This window comes from Didymosphaeria variabile (assembly GCF_027946475.1).
Source record: "Didymosphaeria variabile strain IMI 356815 chromosome Unknown scaffold_2, whole genome shotgun sequence".
In the NCBI taxonomy this organism is placed as follows: Eukaryota; Fungi; Ascomycota; class Dothideomycetes; order Pleosporales; family Didymosphaeriaceae; genus Didymosphaeria; species Didymosphaeria variabile.
This window is the reverse complement of record NW_026611621.1, coordinates 2,745,566-2,768,674: the sequence shown is the minus strand read 5'-3', so window position 1 is coordinate 2,768,674 and position 23,109 is coordinate 2,745,566. Positions and strand designations below refer to the sequence as shown.

The following is a 23,109-nucleotide window of genomic DNA, read 5'->3' as shown; positions in this document are numbered from 1 at the left end:
CCAGAACAACAGCAATCACACCGCCAACGGGGATATCCATCGGGCTCGCAGCGCCCGTGTTGGAGGAACCGAAACCCGAAGCCGTCGCAACCGTCGCACTCGACTCGCTCGATTCCGTTGCCGATGCCGACGTGGCGGTCGCTGTAGCAGATTGGGTACCTGCCGTCTTCAAGACGGATGCGACTGAGGCGCTGGATGCGCTGCGCTGACTGTTCACCTCGTTAGCTTTTGTTCTTCTCCAACTTCACATCAAAATGTAGGAAGCAGGAGAGGGGAAGGTCTGGGGAGGGTGACTCACGGTTCCGCCGCCAGACAAAACTGCGTGACCTGGTTCTGCACCGGCGGGCGGTCCTCGCTGCCCATGCAGTTGTTGTAACACGTCAGCTTGTTGGTGTAGTTATCGCACAGGCAGATGTAGTCGTTGCCGCTGCACGCCTTGACCTGCTTGTCGTATTGTTCGACGCAGGCGTCGACGATGCTATGAGCGTCAGTGAGCGTCTCTGGTTACCACCTTGTGTCTCCTTTCTCGAGGTGTTCGGATTGGCGTGAGAAAAGAGATCGGGGTTGGGTTGGAGGCGAGACAGGGGAGCGTCGAACGTACTTCTGCGCGCAGATGCCAGTATCAGTCGGTGTGGATGCGGCAGCGGAGGTGGTGGCCACGACGGCAGCGCTGGCACCGGCGAGGAGGAGAGCGGCTGGGAAACGCATTTTTACTGTTCTTTCGTCTTTCTTTTTTCGATTAGAACGTATGAAGCGACGTGTGTATCAATTAATCAATCAATCTAGTAGAGCAAAACCCAGAACGAGTGATGGGCAATGCAGGCGAAGCAGGAAGCGTAGGTAGCGAAAGGTGCAGTGTTAGTGTTGTTGACGACGAGGAATGCAAGGGAGGAAAACCTTCAGCCAGCACGGAGCCACTCATTTATTAGTTATGGTGTTCATCTCTCGCGCCAGCCATCTCGGCGCTTTCCATGCAGTCCCTGAGCCTTTCCCCAGACGGAGTGCGCAGTGGGCGTGTGTTGACCTCTGTCCGCGGCGTCAATCACCATCCCTTTCCCATTTGGGTGGACTAGCTGGGTTGGACTCGTTCATGGTTCGTTGCAGGTCACCACTCGGAGCCCTTCTTTTACTGCTGGACTGCTGAACGCGCTTATCCAGCCTCCAGACATGCCTCTCCCTCTCGTTGCCAGCCAACTGACCAGCTCTCGCCTTCGGAAGTTGACGAGTTCACCCTGCCGCAGGCTAGATGCGACGGGCTAGCTTCGGGAACCTGAAGCTGTGCGATTGGTGGGCCGGCGATCGGCACCGGGATGCTTCACCCAACGACCCCTGTGGCTATATATTGAAATTGAGGCGCTTCAGACGTCGAAAAGTTGTTGTCAGACGGTCTGTGTGCCTATCATGTGCGTTGGCGTTCAGCTGCCGACGTTGATGAAGAATGTTTTGGAGCGAGAGCAAACGGCCACTGAGGTTGCTAGGACTGTAGAGTAACGTTCGTTGCTGGGCTGCCAGCGTGGAAGTACGGCCTGAGTTCGAAGCCTTGGAGCATTCACGCAGGGATGGAGAAAGGAAGAGGCAAGTACGTCTCCCATACGCCGCATCCACATTATGCATGCAAGAGTAACCAGCTGCCATCGATGTACATACGCAATTCCATTGTAACCGCTATACCCATGCCGTAACAAATCCACAATGACAACTATTATCTACCGCCAAACACCATGTACAAGACCTTTGATAGAGACGGGACGAAGATGACTGACTGACTGACTGACTTCGGCGATGGAAGAAATTGACTGGCGGGGTCCTTGTCCGCGCCATGAAAGATACGTAAAAGATATGTGAGCATCGGTTCCAATCCAAAATATGCTTGCTTCCGCCTGCTCTGCGTGCTTTTGTACACAATGTTGGCCACCTTCCCCGCTCGATGCGACTACACAACGCAACCCAGCTCGTGTCCTCGTGTCCTCGTACATCTTGCGTAATAATCGTCTACTCCTGCCCGAATCCAACTGTTTCCTCGACGGCAATCGTGAGTTTCTGGTTGAGCGCCTCGAATGACTTGTACGGTGGCAAATCAAGACGATTGAAACTGAATGTTGTTAGCACAGTATTTCTCAACGTCGCAACGAGAATACATACCAAGTATGTGATTTCGGCAACTGAGTAGGCTCACCAGCCTTCTCGATCGTAAACCTTCTTGGTCCATCGCTACCCTGCAGATCCTTGAATCCGTTGACAGGAATACGCGAGGTACCTGTCGCGAACTGTAGCAGACGAGACTTCTGTTCGGCATCCCAACTCCTGATGCACTTCCAGAAATGTGCGATAACCTCATCATTTTCGGTGTAACCGCGGTAGTCGGTGTGCTTCTTCCAGTCATCGACATCGATATCCGCAATACCGCCAATAAGCAGCTCAAGTTCGCGCTCGTCGAACACATTCACCAGATCAGCAGGAATCAACTCATGGAAGCCAGAGATGAACGCGTTGAATTGTTCTTCAACGCGCTTCTGGATGCGCCACTCCGTGATAAGACTAAGCTTGTTAGTGCTAGCTTCGTAAGCTGAGACGCGCGATACTTACTCAACATATTCCTTCTTGTTCTCATTCGTGACTTCGATCTCCTCGCCTCCCGGCTTCAACTCAATGCTGACAGTCTCGCCGAATCGCTCGTCGTCCGTCGAGAAAGTCAACTCCAGCGCATCGGTGATGTCATTATTACTGCGACAAATTAGCGTAGAAAACTCACAGTAGTGAGCTCACTTACAGCATCCACTCCAAGTTGCGGTGGAAATCCGCGTCTACACCCTCCATATCTGACAGTGCCACCTTCTTCCTCAGAATCATCTTGTAGAACGCTCCAATGAAAAATGCATCCAAAAAGCGGCGGTGGAAGATGGCCAGACCGACGACACGGCCGATGAACTTGAAGTAATTCAAATGTTCGGGGTTGATGCCGGAGTGAGGGTTAATCTGGAGAGTGTAGTTGTCGTGTGCGGAGTATTCAAAAAGACAGTAAAAGGGATTGAACATCTCGTGAGAAAGCAAGAAGAAGAACTCTCGAGAAAGACCGCCGTAGTCCAGGCCGTCTTCTCCGTCGAACTTAATCATGAGCCTCTTCTTCAAATCTGCAGCGCTCTGCCGCATAATCTCGTGATATGAATCTTCGAAAATGTGCGTTCTCCGGACTTTGACGTGACATTGTCCAGAAACAATACGCAGAGCGGGTTGCGATCGGAAGTAGATCAACTTGCGACGGAAATCGCGCTTGTACTGCGGTACGTTTTGATCAAGCGAAGATGGTAGGCGCGGGTCGTCCCATGTCGTAGTCTTGGTGTTGTGGTCGACAAAATATACACGAGCAGTGTTGGTGAGACGCATCTCCCATCCCGAAGGTAGCGGTCCGAGCTGAGACACGGGTTGCTGTTGAATGGTACTATTATTAGCATTTTGCCCGCCATACATGCGGATGTACTGCTGACGGCGTGGGTCGACCCAGGTAGTAGTACGTGTGTTGTGATCCACAAAGTACGGTCGCCCTTCCGGTGTGTGTCGCTGTTCCCAACCTGACGGGAGTTCTCCAGTCCCAGCGGTCGTGGCTCCGGTAGCCATCATGCTGACAGCATTCGCAGATGTACCACCTGGTGGTGATGGCTGGCGTTCAGAAAGCGTGGGCGAATTCGCGCCGGTGCGGTCCTCGGGCAGCATTCGGTTCTGGTGTCGAGTCCGTTCCTGCTGGGTTTGAGCAGCCATTTGCGTCCTCTGGTCGGCTTCGTTGAATCCAGCACCTGGTCTTATCCAGGTAGTCTGCCTCGTGTTGTGATCGACGTAGTATGTTCTTCCCAGATGATCTTCTCTGCGTTCCCATCCAGGCGGTAAACGTCCCTGTGAGTCCTCAAAGGCGCTATAGCCGCGATTCTGGGCTGGTGGAGCTGAGCCGTTCATGGCTGGTGCAGCGGGCGGGGGTTGCAGGGTAGGTTGGCTGAGTCGCTGGGACGGCGGCTGAGAGGGCATCTGCGGTCGCTGGCCAGGATACATGTCGGGGTGGAGATTCTGTGTGGACTGGTGTTGACTAGACGCAACAGGCGCAGCCGCGCCGTTCACAGACGAGTGTGCGGAAATGGGTGGGCGGTTGGTGTTTTGTCCACCCTGGCTGATGGGCTGGCTCAGGTTGGTCGATAGATTGAGGATGAGTTTGCCGTGCACAACCATGTTGTCGTTCGACTTCTTGAGATCGCGGGTGAGCATTTCTGTGAGGATGTAAGCAGGGAGTTAACGTCTTCCTTCATGATTCGTACCATCGCCACCGGCGTCCAGGTCGATAACGCTCCCAATGCGCACGTTGATGACACCCAAAAAGCCCTGATCCTTCTTCTTGAACTTCTTCTGGTCGAAGATCTGGACTGCCAGCACGCTGTCTTCAGTAACCCGCCTGCCCATGTGTTAGCACTGGCCCCGCTCTGGTGCTCGCATGTGTGAGGGATATCGTACATGTCGAAGCTCTCGTTCCAATAGGGGTTCAACGTCTTCTTGATCACGCTCGTGGTCCGCGTCTGCTCGCCGCTGATCGTGGCAACCGCAAAGGGATCCGGAAAGCCTGTAGAAACGTGAGCGGAGTGCGGACGCAGTTCGAGCGGTGAGGCGTACGGAAAACATCACGCTTGTAGAGGCCATCTGCGGCGATGACTGCAGGATGTTAGTAGTCGTCCTCGTCTTCACGGGCTGTATCAGCCGCGGTAAGACGCACTTGTAACGCGCAAGTTGGGTTGGCCGGCGCCGTCCATGGCGTGCGGATGTCAGCTCGGGCGGCCGGTCGAGGGCGTTGTGAGGCGGCTCGCAGAGCTCGCGCGAAGGGGTAGTCGTTCGTCCTGGGCAAAACGGGCGGGGGTGTCTGTGGCCGGCCTGGAGGCACGACTGTCGAAGACGTGCAGTGGAGGAGGCTGTGCTGTGCGGTTGCGGCCGTGCGGCACGTTACAAAGGGCGGCGGGAGTTCGGCGGGCTCCCGGCAGCGTAGTGGCCGTGCAAAGCGCAGACGACGCTTAGCCAACCCTTAACAATCGCTGCAAAGACTGGGCATGCACTCGCCACGGGTCTCGGGCGTCGTGGTGTCGTGATGGACTGGGCCTGTTGTCGAGGTGCGGCGCCTGCTCCTTGGCGGATACCCCACTTGCCTGCGAAATGTTGGTAGTTGGCACGAACCGAACCGTTCAGCCACTGGGGATGCTCGTAAGCAGCGAGTTCGAGGCTGCTACACTCCAGTCCACTTCACACCTGTATATTCAGCTGAATCGGACTCCATGGGAAGGCAGTGCTGAGCTGCGTCATCCGTAGACGCCGCGTATGCCACCAATCTGCGATGATGTCAACCCGCCTCATGCGTCCAACTCGGAATCACCGCTTTGCCAGTAGTGACCAGCGTACAGTACCAAAGACTCCACATGGTGCGTCTTCCCGAAAATAGATTCCCAGCTTCGTGAAAACTGTTACTGCCAGTCTTGATCAAGTTACTGCGAGGAGGAGATCCAAGTTCGTCCTGCTTTGTGATCAAACGCTCTGTAAACGCACCCTCAAACAGACCGCTACCTACCGAGCCCACGTCCCAAGAGCATAGCCACATCCCATCAACACGGTGGCCAGTGTTTGAACAACATACCCGATAATTAGGAAGGTCTTCTAATCTAAATGTTCATCAGATTATCGTATCCTCATCCTCACGTCGTAGTAAAAACGTCTAGATCGCCTCGCCACCTTACTAATGTCTAGTCAACCATCGGATAAGTCGAATCTGCAACGGTGCTTCGTGGTTTTAGTGACAGCACACAGTATCGATATGATAGCAAGTCATCGCACACAGCAATGACTCCACTAGGCAGAAGTTTGAAGATCAATCAAAGATCATGACTTAGACTAGAGAACCCAGATTCTTCAATGCTTCGTTGGGCCGCTCGATCATTCCTATTTCACTGTTACCCACATATGCCTAACATTCTCTCATCTTTCAGTCGTATCTATCTTCCTAAAAGCCTCATATGTCCCTACTCAAACCCTCACCCATCTTTCGATATTACAGAGCCGTCATTCCAATCTAAAGGCATATTGAAAAACTCAGATCCAGCGACACATGCACTCAGTCTGTCGCGACGTGATCAAACTATACTGCCACTCAAGTATCTCAACACCGACCTCTTTCTATTCCAAGCATGATCTTGCACCGAGATTTATCTCTAAAACTACCAGGATTTCTGAAATCACAACTTTCGGTACAAGAAAAGTTATGATAGTGGCGCATGGGTGTTTTCGGCACGAATCCAAGTCACCAAGAAGCACGTAAGCCTCTGCTGTCTCGTTCTGTCACACATCTGTGCATCTTTGCCAGTATAGATCAGCCATCGCACGAGAGCGACAAGTTCATTGCCTACGTCAGATCACTCAACAGGTAGAGTAAGATTATCATCTGGTATGAATGGCTCGGTGCTATGGTCCTAGTACTTTCAAAGTCTATTCGCTCGCACACTCTTTTCAACTCAACATGCCTGCCCCCATGACGGGCATCCCACGCCTCGTTCGTCGATCTATCTACAATGACCACTACACCATATTGACACCGCAGTCGGTTCACACGCTAGGAGCCCGTAGGTCAACTTTCCCCATGTTTGTGCACTTAAGCTGATATCGGCTGCATCCCCAGCCTCCCCCTAACCCACAGTACCCACTCAAACAAGCCCAACCTAACCTCCACCCTCACATGCGCGGCGGACGCCCTCAGCCACACCAGCAGGTTAGCAGGCCAGAGTAAGCTCTTGCCTGTTAGAGACTCCAGCTGCTCCTCGTACACGGTGCGCGAAGCGTAGCGCGCAAGGATGAGGAATGTCCGGGCGGGTCCTTGTCGCGTGTGTAGGTTCTCGTCAAGGGAACGCGCTACTTCCGTTAGCTTCTCCTCTTTTTGTGCTAGGTGAGAGGAGAGGACAGAGGGAAAAGGTAAAATAGGTGACATACTTAAATCGTTCGTCTTCAAAATCAGCAGAATAACCCGCGGCACCTTCCCCAGGAGCTGAATTAGACTTTCCAGCATTCCATCGCCCAACGCATCGGTGATAACCTCCTTTTCCTGGGTACTCCTTCTACTACTCACGCCTTCCCTTTGGGTAATGACGCTGTAGTCCCGTCCTGTAATGGCGGAAGCAAAGAGCGGGAAGTGCTTGTCGTCGATGCCAGCGACTTCGTAAGCATACCGGCGCATGCGCGGCTCATCCGCATCGAGGACAGCGAGCCAGAGTTTTGCGTAGGAGCGGCGGAGATGCAGGGGGATGTCGCGGTAGAGGCCGTGGTCGTACAATATAACGTCAAAATTTGCGCTTCCATGGCAGGGCGAAGGATTGTGTCGTATGGCGATATTGCCGCCGTGGGGGTCGCAGTGAAGCGGAGCGTTCGTGCCGAAGATCATTTCGTTGAAGATGCGGGCGAGGGCTGCGGAGACCTCGTCTCTGTCGATGCCATGTGAATCAAGGTACTCGAGATCATCCGGGCGATGCCCACTCACGTAGTCCATTACGAGAATCCTCCTCTTTGCCCAAATGACGGAGGGGATGATGACGGGCGCATCGCGTACATGGGCGAAGTATTCTCGCGCGCGAATGGCGTTCTGGCCTTCTTGTCTGAAGTCCAGCTCTTGTGGAAGCGACTTATCCATCTCTTCTGACAGCCATGTTAGATCATACTCTGGAAACCAGTACTTGAGGGTTTCGAAGGTAAATCTCGTGAGCGCGAGATCGAGCTTCGCCCACTCGTCCAGCGCAGGATGCTGCACCTTGACCGCGACCTTCTGCCCTGTTTCCCTGACCACCGCCCGGTGCACCTGCGCTAGCGACGCCGCGCCGATGGGCAGCTCCTCAAACTCGGAGAAGAAATCGGAGAGATCTGTGCCTTCATCTTGCAGCACCATATCCTTGATCGAGTCGTACGACGAGACGGGGCACTTGTCCTGCAGCGGGATAAACGTGTCGCACCACTCGCTTGGAAGCAGGTAGTTCAGACTGCTCAGATGCTGGCCGAGCTTTATGAAAATGGAGCCATTTTTCTCGAGAGTGCGGAGCGTGCGTTTTGCGCAGCGGAGGTGGCATGCTTTGAGTGTGTCTTCGTATCCTTCGTCATGGTGCTTCTTCAACGTGTCTCGGTAACTGCACCTGTTAGCTTTTGCTTGAGAAGATGTGGGTAACGCTCACTCCTTCACGTTGACGAAAAGCGTCGAGAGCACTCTGCTGCTGCGCTGCACGGCTGTATACGCATGCTTCGCGTCGTTGTTGTTTGTGACCACAACCCCTGCGACCGCCAGTCCTCCTCCTACAACCAGCACTCTCCTCCTTCTCTTGCTGTTCTTCCCCGCATTCCCAGTTGGCCTCGGGCTTGCGTTTGTCTTGGTCGCAAATCCATTCCGAAGCTGTGAGACCTGGCGCCGAAGACATGCGTGACATGTCCACGGCACGGGCGCAGACCGCCGTATCAGGGGTGAAAAAGCATTGAGCGAGTTCATAGTAGGCGCATGATCGGTGAGAAAACGTCAAGTGCTCTATCGGAACGAGGATATCGAGGTAAGCGGGCAGTTGTGGTTCAGCGGTCTGCAAGTGGTTCGAGACTTTTCGCGATGAGGCAAACCCTTAGCGCCGAAGCATGGCGGAAACCGCGCCACATCCCTGTCGTTCTTGATATGCACGTCATACCTGAGGTATTGGCCGACAAATGATTGCATGAGAAGCACATCAAAACATGCCTAGTGCACTCATTACACGACCAGTCCCTAGTGTAGAGTATACATTAATGACACGTAGTAAGTGTATCAAATATAAACTTCCAGTATGCCTCCACCACAGACTAAATCATGGCATACCAGGAGCGCAATCCATTCTACATTGAAACCAGACAGCCGCCCAAAATCTACGTCAAGCCGAGGCCGCGGTCATGCTCCATCTTTCTGCAGAACTCCGCAGATTGCCACCCACCTCAGATATAGAAACTTTTGACACCTGCACCCATAGCCCACTTTTCCCACCAAGAAGTCCAGACACCATGTCGTGTATCCCTAACCTCAAGTCGCCCCTGCCCCTACGCATAAAAATACCTGTAGAAAGCGTCGAATGTCCTACATGTCGATGCTCTCGTTGAATCTCAGCACGCCATTCCCCCTTCAGGATTCCATCAACCCCCCTTCGGCATGAAATCGCCAATCGGCCTGGCGACTCCAAGGCTCGCTTCGGTGCGCTCGTGAGCTACGTTGTCCGAGACGTCGGTGACTAGAACGAGGCCGGCCGTCTTGATTGATTCGATAATGGCAGGTGCTAGACCCTGTGATTGTTAGCTCACGGTTGATGATGCTAGAGTACTTAGGAAAGAGCATACCAGCAGACGAGAGCTGCAGATCAAACCCATGAAGTTGTTGTCGCGGGCAATCTGAACAGCGTCCTTGACGGAGATCTGTGTGCGCCCATTGCTCTCCACGGTGTGCGAAACTTTCGTTTCTGAGCCATCGGCACCGAGCTGATTGCAGAGCATTACAGGGTCTAATCCCGAAGTCAGTACTGTCCAAAATCTAGGTTCATACCGGTACTCACAATTTGGCTGCTTCCAATTGATGACCGTGCAGATATCCTGATTGAACGAGCTGAACACGACGCTACGCAGAGTTCCATCGATTTCTCCCGCGCCCTGCTCTCTTAAAACTCTAGCGTGCTCGAAAACGACGGAGAGAATCTTGTCCGCAAAGTCGTTCATGTCTTCCGTGGGCCCGAGCCTGAGATGATCCTCTTCCGCTCGCGATGGGAACAGAACATGCAGCTCGACATGGATATGTGCCGGCAGCAGGGCCAAAGCATCTTTGAGCGTCGTGAACGATGAAGCGAGAACCTGGTATATTGTGGGAATGTCGCCGGATGTTGCGCGTTGCAGACTGGTGAGTTGTGCTGCGGCGGCCGGATTCTGCCTTGCGCCGATTGCAGCAAATTGTGCGTAGGTTAGTATGTTGACTGGGACGTCTAAGCCCTCGTGGCTGATCTTCCAGCGAGGAAACAGAACAGGAACTCCATCGCCGGTTAGCTGCACAAGTAATCTAACGTATTCTCCGGATAAGCTGGATCCGGTAATAAGGGTATGAGGTTGCGAATCTAATTGACTTGTTGCCTTCCAATAGGTGGCGAAATGTGTTATTTCGAGCGGGATTCCGTGGAAGGGCTTCACGACCTGGTAATCGAACGATATCCGGCCGATCGCACGTAACCTAGGGTCGAAGAGCTCCAAATGCCATTGACCAGTACTTTTCCCCTGGATTCGTGAAGACTCTTGACGATGCAACGCCGCGAGCGATCACCTTGGAACCGATAGTGGGATACACATCGAAATCTATCGAAAACGACGAGATGTTCTCGATCTGGAAGGAGATGACTTTGAACTCGTCCTGGACAGGAAGCAGAACATTTCGTGGAATAAGATCAGAACTTTTAGACGATATCGTGAGTCTCGCTGCTGGATACTTCGTCTCGTCATAGAATCGTATCGCATCTTTGCCCAGCCTTTCGAAGCTGATGACCACGAATGTCTTCGTATCCAGGAAATTATGACCGTATCGCCTAAAAGGTATAATCGGTGGTGGTAAGATGAATTCTGGAATCCCTTCTGCGTCGTTCTCGGTTTCCATCGGGCCTGGTGCGGTGCCGGAGGCGGTTGGTGTTGTGAGTCGAGGAGATAGTCCTCGCTGGACCCTCAAGCCAACTCCACTCCCGACAGAAGCCAGCAGCTTGATGCACTCCAGATGACCTTCCCAAGTCGCGTAATACAGGGCTGACAGGCCCTTCTCGTCCACAACATCCACATCCACCTGGCACTGGAGGAGGGTCTTCAAGCACTCGACATGTCCGTCGCTAGCAGCGTGGAATAGAGGTGTCCACTGGTAAAGTTTGTCCGGCTGATCCAGGTCGGCGCCATACTTTTTGAGTAACATCAGCATCTGCGGGGTCTTCCCTGAACGTGCAACGAGATGGGCAGGGTAAAGCCCTTCGGCATCTGGGAGCATCTCTGCGTTGCGCTGGAGAAGAAGTTCGACAATCTCCATCGAGCCCCATTGGCAAGCAAGGTTAAGAGGAATGTGCTCCGCAGGACCGAGACGAGTAAGGTGAGCACCGCTTGCGAGAAGTATCTGCACGCATTCAAGTTGAGAATGCACGATTGCGTGAATAAGCGGCGTGAAGCTGTCCTGGTCTCGAAAATTGACAGTATCAGGGGCAGCGTTGATGAGCTCCTGAAGCAGATCGACGCGACCATGCATTGCGCCATAGTGTAGGGGTATTCGGCCGTACACATCTGTGGCGTGGGGGTCGACACCTCCGTTAAGACCTAACCTCAACACCTCTTGCCTTCCACGGATAGCAGCCTTATGCAGGCAATTTCGCTCATTAATTTCATCTTCTTGTTGAAGCTTTACCAGGTTGGTGTCTAGTAATGACTTCAAAGCGGACTCCGGCGCAAATTCAACAGTGCTGAGGAAAGCACGGGTGATGCGTTCCGATGCATCGTTGAGTTTCTGTAATCGAGAAAGGCAGTCGTCGATTTGAATAACATTAGCGGTATTGATGGCTTGGATGATTTGATTATCCAGTTGGAGGTTGGCCTCTACTGATGGTTCAAAGACTCTTGACTGCGTGGGCTCTTGTGGCGCTTGCATGCCCTCGCCTTCAGACCACCCAGAGAAGTCGAGAAGGGCTTGAGTAGCTTGATCCGATAGGTTGCTGATGACATCACGATTGAAGCACGGTTGAACATCGACAGCCCTTGACAGATAGAGTTGTTTTTCTCGGGACTGGCATGAATGTCAGCCAGCGTCGCGCTATTGCTGTGTGGTATCCGACCTTGGATGTTTTGTCCCACTACTGTATGTTAGAACACTTGATGCCAACAGTGAGTAAGATCACAAACCTTCTTCAGTATTTTGGAGAATGCGGTTCCGTTCACGTCGACAAATTGCTAGCTATGGTTAGCGTCACCCACGCGTAGTCGCAGAGGCCAATCACCTCGAGCTTATTCAGGTCCATGCTAAACTGTTTTAGGCCTTCTTCAAGGGCGACATATCTGGATGACGACTTGGAGACGGACTGTGGATGCTGCTGCATCACTCTCTTCTTGTCGAGAAGTGTGGTCAAGCGAAGGCGCAGCTGGAACGGCGTTAGTCACGGGCATGGTAACAGTAGACAACACTAGTACCTCGGCCTCTTTCTGGAGGTAGAAGGTATTGACCTTCTCTAGTTCACGTTCCTGAAGACTACATGAGTACACGGGTACGAGTGAATACTTTGGAGCGCTCACCACTCGGAAGAAGAAGGTGGCCTTGTTGGCCTGCAGAGAGGTCTGCGGGTCGAATGTTTCGAGTCCATGGTGCTCTCCTTGGGCAGGTATGACTGGGGTTGTGCTCAGCTTCTTGATGAGCTAGGAGGTGTTAGTCGGTGGTGCATGGCTGCGGTGGTACAACGGTACCTTTTTGAGGGCCTTGTAGTCGACAAAGCTAGCGGCATATTCTGGAATCTCCAGCTGCCGCTTTTGTATGTGCTTCCCGAATTTCCTAGAAAAGCGCGGTGAGTCGGTGGGTTCGTCCTTGGTAGCCAGACTGGTTGACGATGCAGACTTCCTCAAGACCACGAGGGGGAGGGGACGGTGGTCCATTGGACTGAGACATACATGGTGATGACAGCAAGAAAGGAAGAAGCACGATAGTCGTACGGGCCTTTACGGCAGCGGACTGAGGGTGCGCAAGCGAGAAACCTCCGGCCAGCAGATGTGTGGATCTAACCATACAGACCGGGCTTTGGCAGGTGGTGCTCGTCAGCAGGACCCTATAGGGCAGGGAATGGCTGCACAAGGAAAAACAACCGTTGGTGAGGCTCTCCAAGATGCCGAGACGTGCGTCGGGGTAGTGTAGGGCGGGGAGCGCAGAAAGGTGAACCTACAGCGGTTGTGATGATGGACGCGGATGCTTCGATCATTCCAGGCACAGATTTGCGCGGGCTTGGGTCGCACGCAGAACTAGCAGCTGTGGCAGGTGCTAACGAGGGGCCGCCATCTGCGTGGTACTGCGGCACTCGTCCTCAGAGGGCCACGAGACGGTGCAGATGTTGCTGGATTCGACCTTCACACTGAGGTTGCAGCAGGCCAATCGCAGCCCCGCAATCGCGCACGCTCTCAGGACCGCCGCGAGGGTGGCCAGAAGGCGTGCCTGCCGTCGCGCGAGCCGAGGCTTGGGCCGCTTACCTAACGCTGCCTCGTCCCCAAGTGGACCGGCTAGCTGCCTGAAGCCATCGTGAAGACGCACCGACCTGTCCACTTCCTGATCGTGCTGCCGTGACGTCTTCCATGGGCGTCATTCACCTCTCGTCTGGCCTGCCGAGTCGCGCTTCACTCGCTGGGTGCTGCTTCGTACAATGCATCGATTGTGCCTAACACATCACGGCGAGGCGTGCAACATCCTCCCTATATTTTGACTGCGCAAGCCCACGTCAGAACGCCTCCAAGGGATCTGTGGGTATTGATACGCAGTTGAACATCGTCTGTAGCCCAAAAGCCCTGCCGTCGAAAGAAACCCCGCGTCAAAACGGACGCCCTTCCATGGGCGCATGCAACCGTCTACCACCCTCTGAAATTCCACAATCGCTCCCCTTCACAGCCCGTATATATCCCACCCATCGAGTCCGTCCCACCCGGCCCCTGTTGCCTTGGTATTTGCGTCGGCCCTATCGAACGGGGTGCGCCCTGCCGTCTTTGGGTCTAGGTCTTCGTCAAGTCACAACTCGTCGTCCTCCATGTCCGACGGCTTCAGCAGACCGCCAACCTTCATCGCCCGCTGCCGTTCCTCCTCCTTTGCCTTGGCGGCAGCAGCTTCTTTCTCTTCGGTAAACAGCTCGGCGTTGTCACCCGAGAACTCCTTGAGCGAAATCAGGAAGTCTCGCAGGATGGTCTTGAAGCGCCCAAGATCCGAATTGGTAGCGAAGAGACCGTCGATGAAAGACGCTATCTGGGCCCTGCGCAAGTCAGTTATTGTTCGTTGGAGTAACAGAGCACACATACGTCTGGAGGTTGGGGAACGCCGTCGACAGCAGGTTGCCGACAAAATTTCGCAGGAATTCGTGGTTCGAAGTGCCCGCTGCCGCCAGCTCGGGGGTATAGATCGGGCCATCCAGTTTGCCTGACTCTACCAACCAGAACATCTTTGCGAGAAGCATAGATTGTGACTTGAAACCCGCCTTGTGGTCGTTGTCGGTAAGGACAAAGAACACGTCCTGGAGGATAGTCGAGAAGAACTGTTGAAAAAAGGCGTTGCGCGTCTGCGCGTCCGTCTCGGACATGTTTGAGATGAGTTCGAAGCACATCGACAGACCTGCGCTCTCAACTTCGCGGTTGTCGTGTTTGCTTGCCCACATGCAGGAGTCGATAACGAATTTGAATGACCGGGCGTCTAGGCGCAGAAGAGCTGGGAAGCAGCGGAGGTTGATCGTCCTCAAAAGCTTGAAGAATTCCACTCGGTGTTCGGGGTACTCAGAGAAGTCCTTGTTGATCATGTCGAGGGTGCATTCGAACACGGCGTCCATGATGTTGATGATCTGATCTTCCATCAAGCTCTGTAAAGTGGTCAGCATTCGTTCGGGGCTTTTTGAGCGAGGCGAACCATATGTTGCACCATGTGTTTGCTCAGGTTAGGTCGCCAACGTACATGTAGCTTGTTAATGATCGTCGTCATAACATTGAGGACTTCAGCCTCGCGAGCATCGGGAACGTTGTCCCTATAATCCAGGAGCACAGCCTCGAGAAGTTTCGGCACAAGGTTGTTATGGATCATTTCCAGATCGTCTGCCTTCTCGACGTAGGTATTGATCAGCTTCAGAATCTCCTTCTTGATCGTCCGTAACCCTCGAACCCTCGGCATCTTCGTCGCGATATTACCTAGCTATCGTTAGCAATGGCACATTCCACGAACCCTCGATACTGACCTTCGCGTTTTACAGCTTCATCGATGAGGGATGAGCTTGCACGGTACATAGTGAGCATGTCAAAATAAATACGGCCAATCTGCGGGTAGAAGTAGGAGCCTATCGAACTGCAGGCCGCCACATTGGTCTTCATGATGTTGCCGACAATCTTGATAACCTCGCCATCTTGTAAAGAGGTAGGGTCCTGGTTTGCCTGTGCAATGATTTGGTCCCAAGCTGCGTTGGGAAGCGCCATCAGGTCGTGAATGAGCCGCTCCTGCATACTCTTCTGGCCTTGGGCGCTAATCATGTAACCGCATGCCTCGTAGAAAGTGTGCACTTGCTGTGGTGACAGATCCCCTGTGATCTTGCGAAGGTTTCTAACGATTTCGTCGATGAAGGGTTCCGTCTCCCCAGGTTGAAGTGCGACAAAATGCCTTCGGCACTTGTTGGCGATCTTGATAAACGTGTCGCAAGCCATGTCTTGTACGCCCTCGTGGGTTTCGTGCATGAACTCAAACAATTTGTTGACGACCGTCTTGAGGAATTTCCAGTGGGCCTTCAGGAAACGCGGATACTGTCCGACGATGTACATGATGTTACTCGCGACGACGGCCTTGTTGTCTTTGCCGCGCTTCATTTCGGTGAGGCCTAGGAGATCCTTGATAACAGTAACGAGGAATCGCTTCTCCGTCTCTTCATTCATGGCGCCAGATATCGAACCAATAGCCCAACAGAGAGTATTGCAATTGGCCCAGGACCATTCGGTTCCGTCCACTTGGCGCGCTAGTTTCTCGGACATGATTTGCTCGGTGTCGTTAACATCGAGATGCGTCAAGAAGACGAGACACTCGCGCGTCGATTTGTACAGTTGGATGGTGTCGCTCTCCTTAACGAACTCGCGGACAATCTCACCCTCGTCGTTTTCGACAATGAGCACTTCTTCGGGACGAACCATTTTCTCGATCATGACGGTGCGCAGGTTGGACAAGATCTCAGCGTACTTGTGCTTGCGTAATGGGTAGTTTGCTAGCATGGCGGGATCTCGCGCGCCGCCATTGGTCGCTGTGATGCCCATGTTCAGGAGAGGGTTTACATCGGTGATGGGCAGAGCCTGCATCTCGTCATACAGCTCTGACACGAGCTTGGTCCAGTATTCTAAGCAGATCTTGAAGATTTCACGGTCGTCGATCTGGCTGATGCGGATAAGATAGAAATGGCCGTGCGTAAGGAAATCGCGGTTCATGAGGTTCTCGATGACGTTCAAATGCATGGTGAAGAAGTTGGTTAAAAACAAGGCAAGATTCTGTACAAATTCCTGGTCTCTGCCGTTGCTCTGTGCATATGTGCTCTTGAGATCTAATGTGAGTGGAATGATCTTTGCGATGGCGGTCAATGTCTCGGTGAACATCTGTACAAGCTTGTCATCATAAGCGGGCTCGGTGTGTAGGCCGGCGATTTCGGTCAGGCACTTCAATGTGATGTTGCGGAAGTCGGGCACGTCGAGGAACCGGCTTCGCAGCGTCTCGATCAAGCTAGCACCGCTCGGAGGGGTCTCGAAGATATAGCCAAGAGGAATCCAATTAAGGAAGCGAAGGAGTGTTTCGAGGGTAGCTTTGATGAGGGAGGCCTCAGTGGCCGTCCGGAGGACCTCTGAGCAAAGCTGGTAGATCGATGTAAACTCATCACACATGCTCTGTTTGAGCTCCCGTCGCTTCTGGGATGTCATCTGGTCCTCCGAGTAATCAAAAACTTCTTCTGAGAGCAATCGGAGAATTGCCATGTTGTTCTCGCAAATGGGGAGACTGCTGTGGCACGCCGAGATGATTTCGTTTATGAACGTGGGCCAATTGTGAGGCCATTCCTGCTTCAAGATTGATACGAGGACGAGATTCAACTTGTTGAGGAGGGTGCGGTCGATCTGGGTTCTGTCCTCGTTGTTTGACAGCGAGATGATGAAGTTAACGACAAAATTCCGAATGCCTACAATGTGTCAGCTAATGTCCAGAGCAGCTACCCAACAAACTCACCTTGACATTGGTCGCGCGGCAAAACCTTCCACCGTGTCATGATCACATTGTCAAGCACTTGCAATCCCAAGTCTGCTGGGTGTTAGCGCCGTGCCCAGCCATCCGCGCAGAGGCATACTCACACTTGGTTTGCGGGTATTGTGCCTCGGAGAGGATCTGGTCGACCAAAAGCCATGAGTCCGGGTTCTCTTTGAACTAAGAACGGTCAGCATTTCAACACCAAAGCAGGCTTGCACCGCCTACCTGATTGAGCGTTGCTTGCGCCTGCTTCTGCGTCTCTCCGCGGCCCTCGTAAAAGGAACGCACGGTAGCGTCGAGCTCGGGGATGGTGCTGTATGACTTCGTCAGCAAATTATGATGGACACGAGATCCTCGAATATGCATGCTGTATGTGTTTGTGCAGGTGTAGACCGAAGGTACGTACGCAGACATGTTGGCTGCGCGCGGGACAAGCTCCCAGACAGCTTTCAAGGTGGTGTCCTCCCTCTCTGCAGCGGCGGAGAGCAGCTGTACGCGTAAGAAGAGGAAGGTTGAGGCACCGGCGAGGGGTCGGCGGAGGTGAGGGACGCGGTTAGGTGCCTTGTCTAGAGGTGCAAAGACGATAGTGGGGCAAGGCGGTGCGGCGGCGGCTGGTACAGGCGGCGTCAGTGGGCACGGCGTCTAGCTTGAGGCGCTTGGTGGTGAGGGAGGTGACAGCAAAGCTTAGGGTCCCCGATATTGTTGTGTCAAAAGTTTGCGCGCGGTGGACGAAGGCGACAAGGTGGGCTGCCTTCTGAGAAGCTGCAGCGCTCGGCTCGACAACGCGACGAACTAGCCGCTTTCGGGCCGGTCGACCTCCACCGCTCCGCGACGTGCGACGGCAACTCTCTCGTCATGGTACACGGATAGGAATGCATTATGTATGACTTGAAGTCGTCCTTATTGCCATTGCTCTTACCTTGGAGATAGCATCAATCACCCTTGACTTCACGAATAGCATATCGCTGCAGCTTGATCGACGTCACCGCTGTGTAGCACAAAAGCAGCCAATTATTGCAGACCGTTGTCTCAGCAGAGCCGCATACAAAAGCGGACACCGAGACACCATAAAAAGCCATCCACAATTTAGGAAATTGAGTTAGCAGGCAGACATCCCACCTGCTTCTGAGTCATTACTACCAGCATATCTTCAGCCATACTCATTTGAGACTGCCCAGGTGTCCTCTCTTGTTCGTCTTCTTCCAAAGATCGGGTTTCCACTTCCACCGCAACATACATGAGCAAACAGAGTCTGTTCAAAGACATATGAGGCGACCGTCTTGCCATTGAGACATCCCCCAGTGAAGGGCATACTTGCCGACTTTGGTTCATTGCTATCGATTCCCCGAGCTTAGTATTCACTATCTTCGGTCACTCGTTTCGAAAACTTCCGGGATAAGTCCTTCCTTCGTGTATACAAGCGGATACAACCAGTATAGTAGTCTGTAAGGTCCACTTCGAGTTCCATGGGGAAGAACGATGGTATTGATCTCCTCGATTTCCGCTGGCTGCCTCCTGCAAATGCCGATTGCCTCCAATCATTGAGTTAGGCTCGGTGTATCTTTCCGATTGTCATGATTCCTTTCACTTCATTTCCACTACACAAAGTCAAAGTGACCCGTGGTTGGCATGTCGATTGAGCCGTCCGACCCAATTCCATGGTGAGGCTTCGGTTATTGCTTTCCATCTCATGCTCCTTCAGCTCCAGCGAACATGCCAAAGACAATACCACCTCGTTCTTCAACTGGACCCCTCTCTGGCCATCACATTTAAAGGAGCCGAACCTTGTTGTTCACATCGATAGACCTTGAAATCCCATTCAGAAAAGAGTCACTACCACCCACGACCTCTTCGTTCACGACTGCCTACAATGCCGACAATCCGTTAAACAACTAGCGGAGATAATTTATCTTCCTCTTCCCCCTTTACCCAATGTCGTGACCTGACAGCAAGGTGCAGCAGCGTGGGAAGCAGCTAGAAGGGCCCAACCACCGGCAAAGCTTGAGTATCTCCGTGATAACACACGCAGAGATGGCGTCCTTATTTTCTGTCTCCCGCGCGAATACTCCGCCACGAAATCTGCGTATGGGCCCTCACCGATATCATCAACTTCGGCCACGGTCCCTTACAGGCCACACTGGTGATCCAGGTACGTCACCATGATCTGGATCAACCCAGCAGATACCTTCAATAGACGAGGACGATTGATGCTGACGAGCAAAATTTTCCTCCTCGAGGTACTCCAAACCGTTGCCCGTCAGCATAGAATCTATATTCCTGGACCAGAGGCTCGCGCACGGCTCGCGGAGGAGCACAAAAACAATCTCATATCTATGCTCCCTAAAGTTCCCCATACGCTATTATCTCTGATCAAGGGCACGGGGAATGCACCTGAGCATGGTGTCATGACGCTCGACAGGTGGGCATGGTAGAGGTACATGACGTTGTTGAAGACGGGACATGGGCCTGCGTCTGCGCAGCAGGAGACCCCTTATCGGCGCGGGGGAGACTTGGGCGAAAACAATCTTGAGGGTGAATGGCCTTGAGGATGTGCACGTTGAGGTGGTCGGAACAGCAGAGCTACTGCGAGATAGGCGCAAGAGGTCTTTGCCGATAGAGGTTCCCCGAACCCTGACGGTTGCGGAAAGCTAGAAGTCACATCTTAGTCCGATGCATAGATACGATAAGTTGGAGACGTAAAAACGTAGTAGTCCTACTAGCTGAAATATCCTTGTTCTCACATTATAGGCCTCTTGAAGAAAATATATATGAGGTATGTTTGCCCACCAATTTTATGAATGTCAAACCTTAAAGCTTCTTGCTTCCAAGTCCCCACATGCTATAGCGATGCTCCTCAGACGGGAGTCTAGCATCCACTCAGGAGCCTCCCAACTAAACCTCTGGAGTAGGATTCGAAGGTGAAAAGCCTATGCGGTCACATACATCAATGTACATGAACGGACGACGTATGACATGTCTTCGGCTTCGTTAGGTCACATTGACACTGTTGGCATGAGTGACACTGCTACGAGGGCAGATGTGTAAGGGTTGAGATGTTAGATGGAGATGACTTCGGACACGGTTTTACAGCTTACTCAAGGGCCATGGCACACCGGTATCCAGGTGCTACTGGCTAAGTTCACTGTCTAAGGGGGAGGCTTGTTCAGTAATCATGTGAAGTAAAAAGATGTGATGTAGAAGACATTTGAACATTCTCATGTAGTTTTGATTATGTAATGAGGGTATTGAAGGCAGCAGTTGAGCTCTCTTTCGAGGCGATTCCGTCGGTCGCGCAGCTCATCTTCACTCCCCAAAATGCAGCGCAGGAAGAAGATCTCCATCCCCTAACCGCTGTTACCAGGTCTAACAATCTGCTGCGGATCATGTGCCGTCATTCTGAGGCACAACAACGTGCTCAGATCTTCTGTTCTAGTACCTCACAAATCTCTGACAAAGTGTCGCCGAAACATCGATGTTTCTCAGTTCAACCTGCTGCCTCTCTGTAGAAGCTGATGGCGTTATTTCCACCTCCCAGCGCAAACATCTCGCTCCGCGTGCTCTTTGGCAGCCACTTCGCCGTCCATAGCGGTTTGTCTCCGTGTGAATGAGTGGCGACACACTGACGGGTCTCGATGCGCCATATCCTGGCTTTTCCCTCGTGAGATCTGGAACATGTCTTAGCGAATGGCTGCTCCGTGGGAGGTCTTCAAAGAATTTTCATAGAGATCTGATCAGGAGTGAGACGCCTAAGGAGCCTTTACATACCCCGAAAGTAGATACTCGCCCGTATCACTCCAGTCGAGCGTGAGCACCCAGCTACCATGACCTGCCAAGTTCGCTATCTGCTCGCCAGACTTGACATCGTACAACGCGATGGTTCTCGAATCTCCGGCCGCTGCAAGCAGTGTCGTGTTCGGGGAGAAGGCAACGCTGCGTACGGGCTTGACGAGCCCGGCAAGAGAATGCGTAAGGCGCCCTGTATCGTTGTCGAACACGTATATAGATCCATTTTCGTGGCCGGAAGCTGTGAAGCGTCCGTCCCGACTCTGTTCCCATGATCAGCAAAGGGTACGGATTCGAGGTGAGAATGACCTACCAGATCAATACACATGCCGAAGCTCCCCTTTCGTCTCATAGTCGCGAATCTTCGGTTTGCCCTCCTCGTCTAGACTCCACACGTTGATCTTGCCGTTTATGCTGCTGCTCGCAAGGTACTTGCCGTCAGCGCTGAGAGCAATAGCCCACACATCACCCGGTTTCAGCTGATCTGAGCAAGTTCAGCGTCCATACCTTTTGTCTCAAGAAGCCATAATGTGTAGTGAAAGGCTCAGGCGTACCTACCGCTGATCTCGCCGTTCGCCTTCCACGCGCCGTCTTCACCTTCGCTCCATATCTTGACTTTGCCTTCAAAACCTGCGCTTGCGGCGCGCCGTACATCTCTTGCGGTAGCGAGGTGGTGGATTCCTAGCGGGTGGATGCCTTCAAGAGATTGAAGAAGCGGGAAGTCGGCTTGTGTGGTGTCATGGACGTGTATCGTTGACGAGCCGCTTGCTGAGAGGATTGATTTCGGGGTAGGTGCGAGAGCGAAGATATCTGAAGGATGTGCGCCAGACAGTGTGTGAAGTGTGAGGTATTGTTTCGACTACGTCCAATCAACATTGAAAATTATATGATCTGTTGGGAAAGAGCTACCATTGCGACGGTCGCTCCGACTCAATGGAGCTGGACAGCCGCGTGCAAGTATTTACACCTGCTACCCTCTATACTGAGTAGTATGAGAGATTGTGAATCCGCGGGTGGAGGGGGCGAGTGTTTTGAGCGCAAGCATAAGTAAACGTCACTGCAGACGCGAAAACGCGATGACACTAGCTCACGAAGCGCTCTCGCTGCCCCGCCATCGCCTCGCCTCGCTTCCAAACGCGCCAAAGCGGACCCTGCTTGCGTCCCCTAACGCCAATCATAGGCTAATACCAATACCCCACGACCACCATCCAAATGTTCTCCATATGCAATTGATTCTCCCTGGTACCGCCAGAGTCACCTCCAACGGCTGCCTCCAACTCACACGCCTCCAGAGTTCCCCGCGACTGCTCAGGCATACCGGCTTAGCTCACGCCTCTCTATCTCCCTCTCCCCAACCTCGATACTTCAAGCAATCACCCACGGGCTTTAGAGCCTCATTTTCGGCACATCCACCCACCATGGCACCCACCACTCCGGCCAACACCCGCCCCATTGTTATCAGTGGGCCCTCTGGCTCAGGTAAATCCACTATGCTGAACCGCCTCTTCAAGGAGTACCCGGGCAAGTTTGGCTTCAGCGTCTCGCACACTACGCGCTCGCCGCGCGCGGGCGAGGAGAACGGTCGCGAGTACCACTTTGTCACGAAGGAGGAATTCTTGGACCTCGTGGAAAAGAAGGGGTTCGTGGAGCATGCAAAGTTTGGCAGCAATTACTATGGGACGAGCATCAAAGCGATCGAGGATATCATAGAAAAGGGGCAGGTGTGCATTCTAGATATTGAGATGGAGGCATGTTCCTATATCCGAGTGATAAGAAAGACGAGAAAGAATTAACCGGGAACAGGGCGTCAAGCAGGTCGCGAATCACCCTACGTTTCCGCGACCGCGATTCCTCTTCCTTTCGCCGCCATCTAAGGAAATCCTCGAGCAGAGATTGCGCGGCCGAGGGACAGACAAGGAGGAGGCTATCTTGGAGAGACTCAAGCAGGCCGAGGCGGAGATGGACTTTGCGAAGAGCCCAGATTCTCCTCATGAGAAGATCATTGTGAACGATGACCTGGACAAGGCGTACAAGGAGGTCAAGGAGTTCATTGTAGGCGCGGATTCTTAGAAGCCAGCAGGAATATCCTGGGCTCTATGGTCATCTTGCATGAGCCCCAGAGTCAAGTGCTATCCAGAAGACTTGGTACCACATCACGATAAAGCAAGACTACAGGAAGATTTGACAGCCGAATGCATAACATTACTACCTGCAATTGCATAGCTATTGAGCCATAATGTTCATCAGATACCGTCGTAGTAATTGATCGCCAGTGGCCA

General features: G+C 53.0%; 6 protein-coding genes across 6 annotated transcripts; 1 reads left to right on the top strand and 5 right to left on the bottom strand.

Annotated features, from left to right (window-relative positions):
- Window positions 1–1,992: 1,992 nt before the first annotated feature.
- Window positions 1,993–4,787, bottom strand: N0V89_002599 (uncharacterized protein; the record flags this gene model as incomplete). Its single annotated transcript, XM_056211406.1, has 8 exons — window positions 1,993–2,092; window positions 2,143–2,538; window positions 2,587–2,724; window positions 2,771–4,253; window positions 4,302–4,435; window positions 4,495–4,600; window positions 4,651–4,689; window positions 4,751–4,787. 8 exons carry the CDS (start codon window positions 4,785–4,787, stop codon window positions 1,993–1,995), a joined length of 2,433 nt encoding a protein of 810 aa, XP_056074879.1.
- A 1,877-nt stretch (window positions 4,788–6,664) lies between these two features.
- Window positions 6,665–8,533, bottom strand: N0V89_002598 (uncharacterized protein; the record flags this gene model as incomplete). The annotated part of the gene is made up of 3 exons (XM_056211405.1): window positions 6,665–6,921; window positions 7,000–8,180; window positions 8,226–8,533. 3 exons carry the CDS (start codon window positions 8,531–8,533, stop codon window positions 6,665–6,667), a joined length of 1,746 nt encoding a protein of 581 aa, XP_056074878.1.
- A 662-nt stretch (window positions 8,534–9,195) lies between these two features.
- On the bottom strand, window positions 9,196–12,702 carry PHO81 (phosphate system positive regulatory protein pho81; the record flags this gene model as incomplete). Its single annotated transcript, XM_056211404.1, has 10 exons — window positions 9,196–9,342; window positions 9,397–9,557; window positions 9,609–10,270; window positions 10,308–11,845; window positions 11,895–11,912; window positions 11,962–12,009; window positions 12,057–12,197; window positions 12,247–12,297; window positions 12,349–12,468; window positions 12,517–12,702. The coding sequence occupies 10 exons, from the start codon at window positions 12,700–12,702 to the stop codon at window positions 9,196–9,198; spliced, it is 3,072 nt and encodes a 1,023-aa protein (XP_056074877.1).
- A 1,114-nt stretch (window positions 12,703–13,816) lies between these two features.
- CRM1 (Karyopherin transporter) lies at window positions 13,817–17,461 on the bottom strand (the record flags this gene model as incomplete). The annotated part of the gene is made up of 8 exons (XM_056211403.1): window positions 13,817–14,054; window positions 14,101–14,651; window positions 14,744–14,973; window positions 15,021–16,982; window positions 17,030–17,101; window positions 17,152–17,224; window positions 17,273–17,360; window positions 17,454–17,461. 8 exons carry the CDS (start codon window positions 17,459–17,461, stop codon window positions 13,817–13,819), a joined length of 3,222 nt encoding a protein of 1,073 aa, XP_056074876.1.
- A 3,070-nt stretch (window positions 17,462–20,531) lies between these two features.
- rec14 (Ski complex subunit Rec14) lies at window positions 20,532–21,742 on the bottom strand (the record flags this gene model as incomplete). The annotated part of the gene is made up of 6 exons (XM_056211402.1): window positions 20,532–20,712; window positions 20,813–21,093; window positions 21,144–21,170; window positions 21,226–21,314; window positions 21,389–21,689; window positions 21,740–21,742. The coding sequence occupies 6 exons, from the start codon at window positions 21,740–21,742 to the stop codon at window positions 20,532–20,534; spliced, it is 882 nt and encodes a 293-aa protein (XP_056074875.1).
- Window positions 21,743–22,248: 506 nt separating this feature from the next.
- On the top strand, window positions 22,249–22,900 carry GUK1 (guanylate kinase; the record flags this gene model as incomplete). The annotated part of the gene is made up of 2 exons (XM_056211401.1): window positions 22,249–22,551; window positions 22,634–22,900. 2 exons carry the CDS (start codon window positions 22,249–22,251, stop codon window positions 22,898–22,900), a joined length of 570 nt encoding a protein of 189 aa, XP_056074874.1.
- Between the last annotated feature and the right edge of the window lie 209 nt (window positions 22,901–23,109).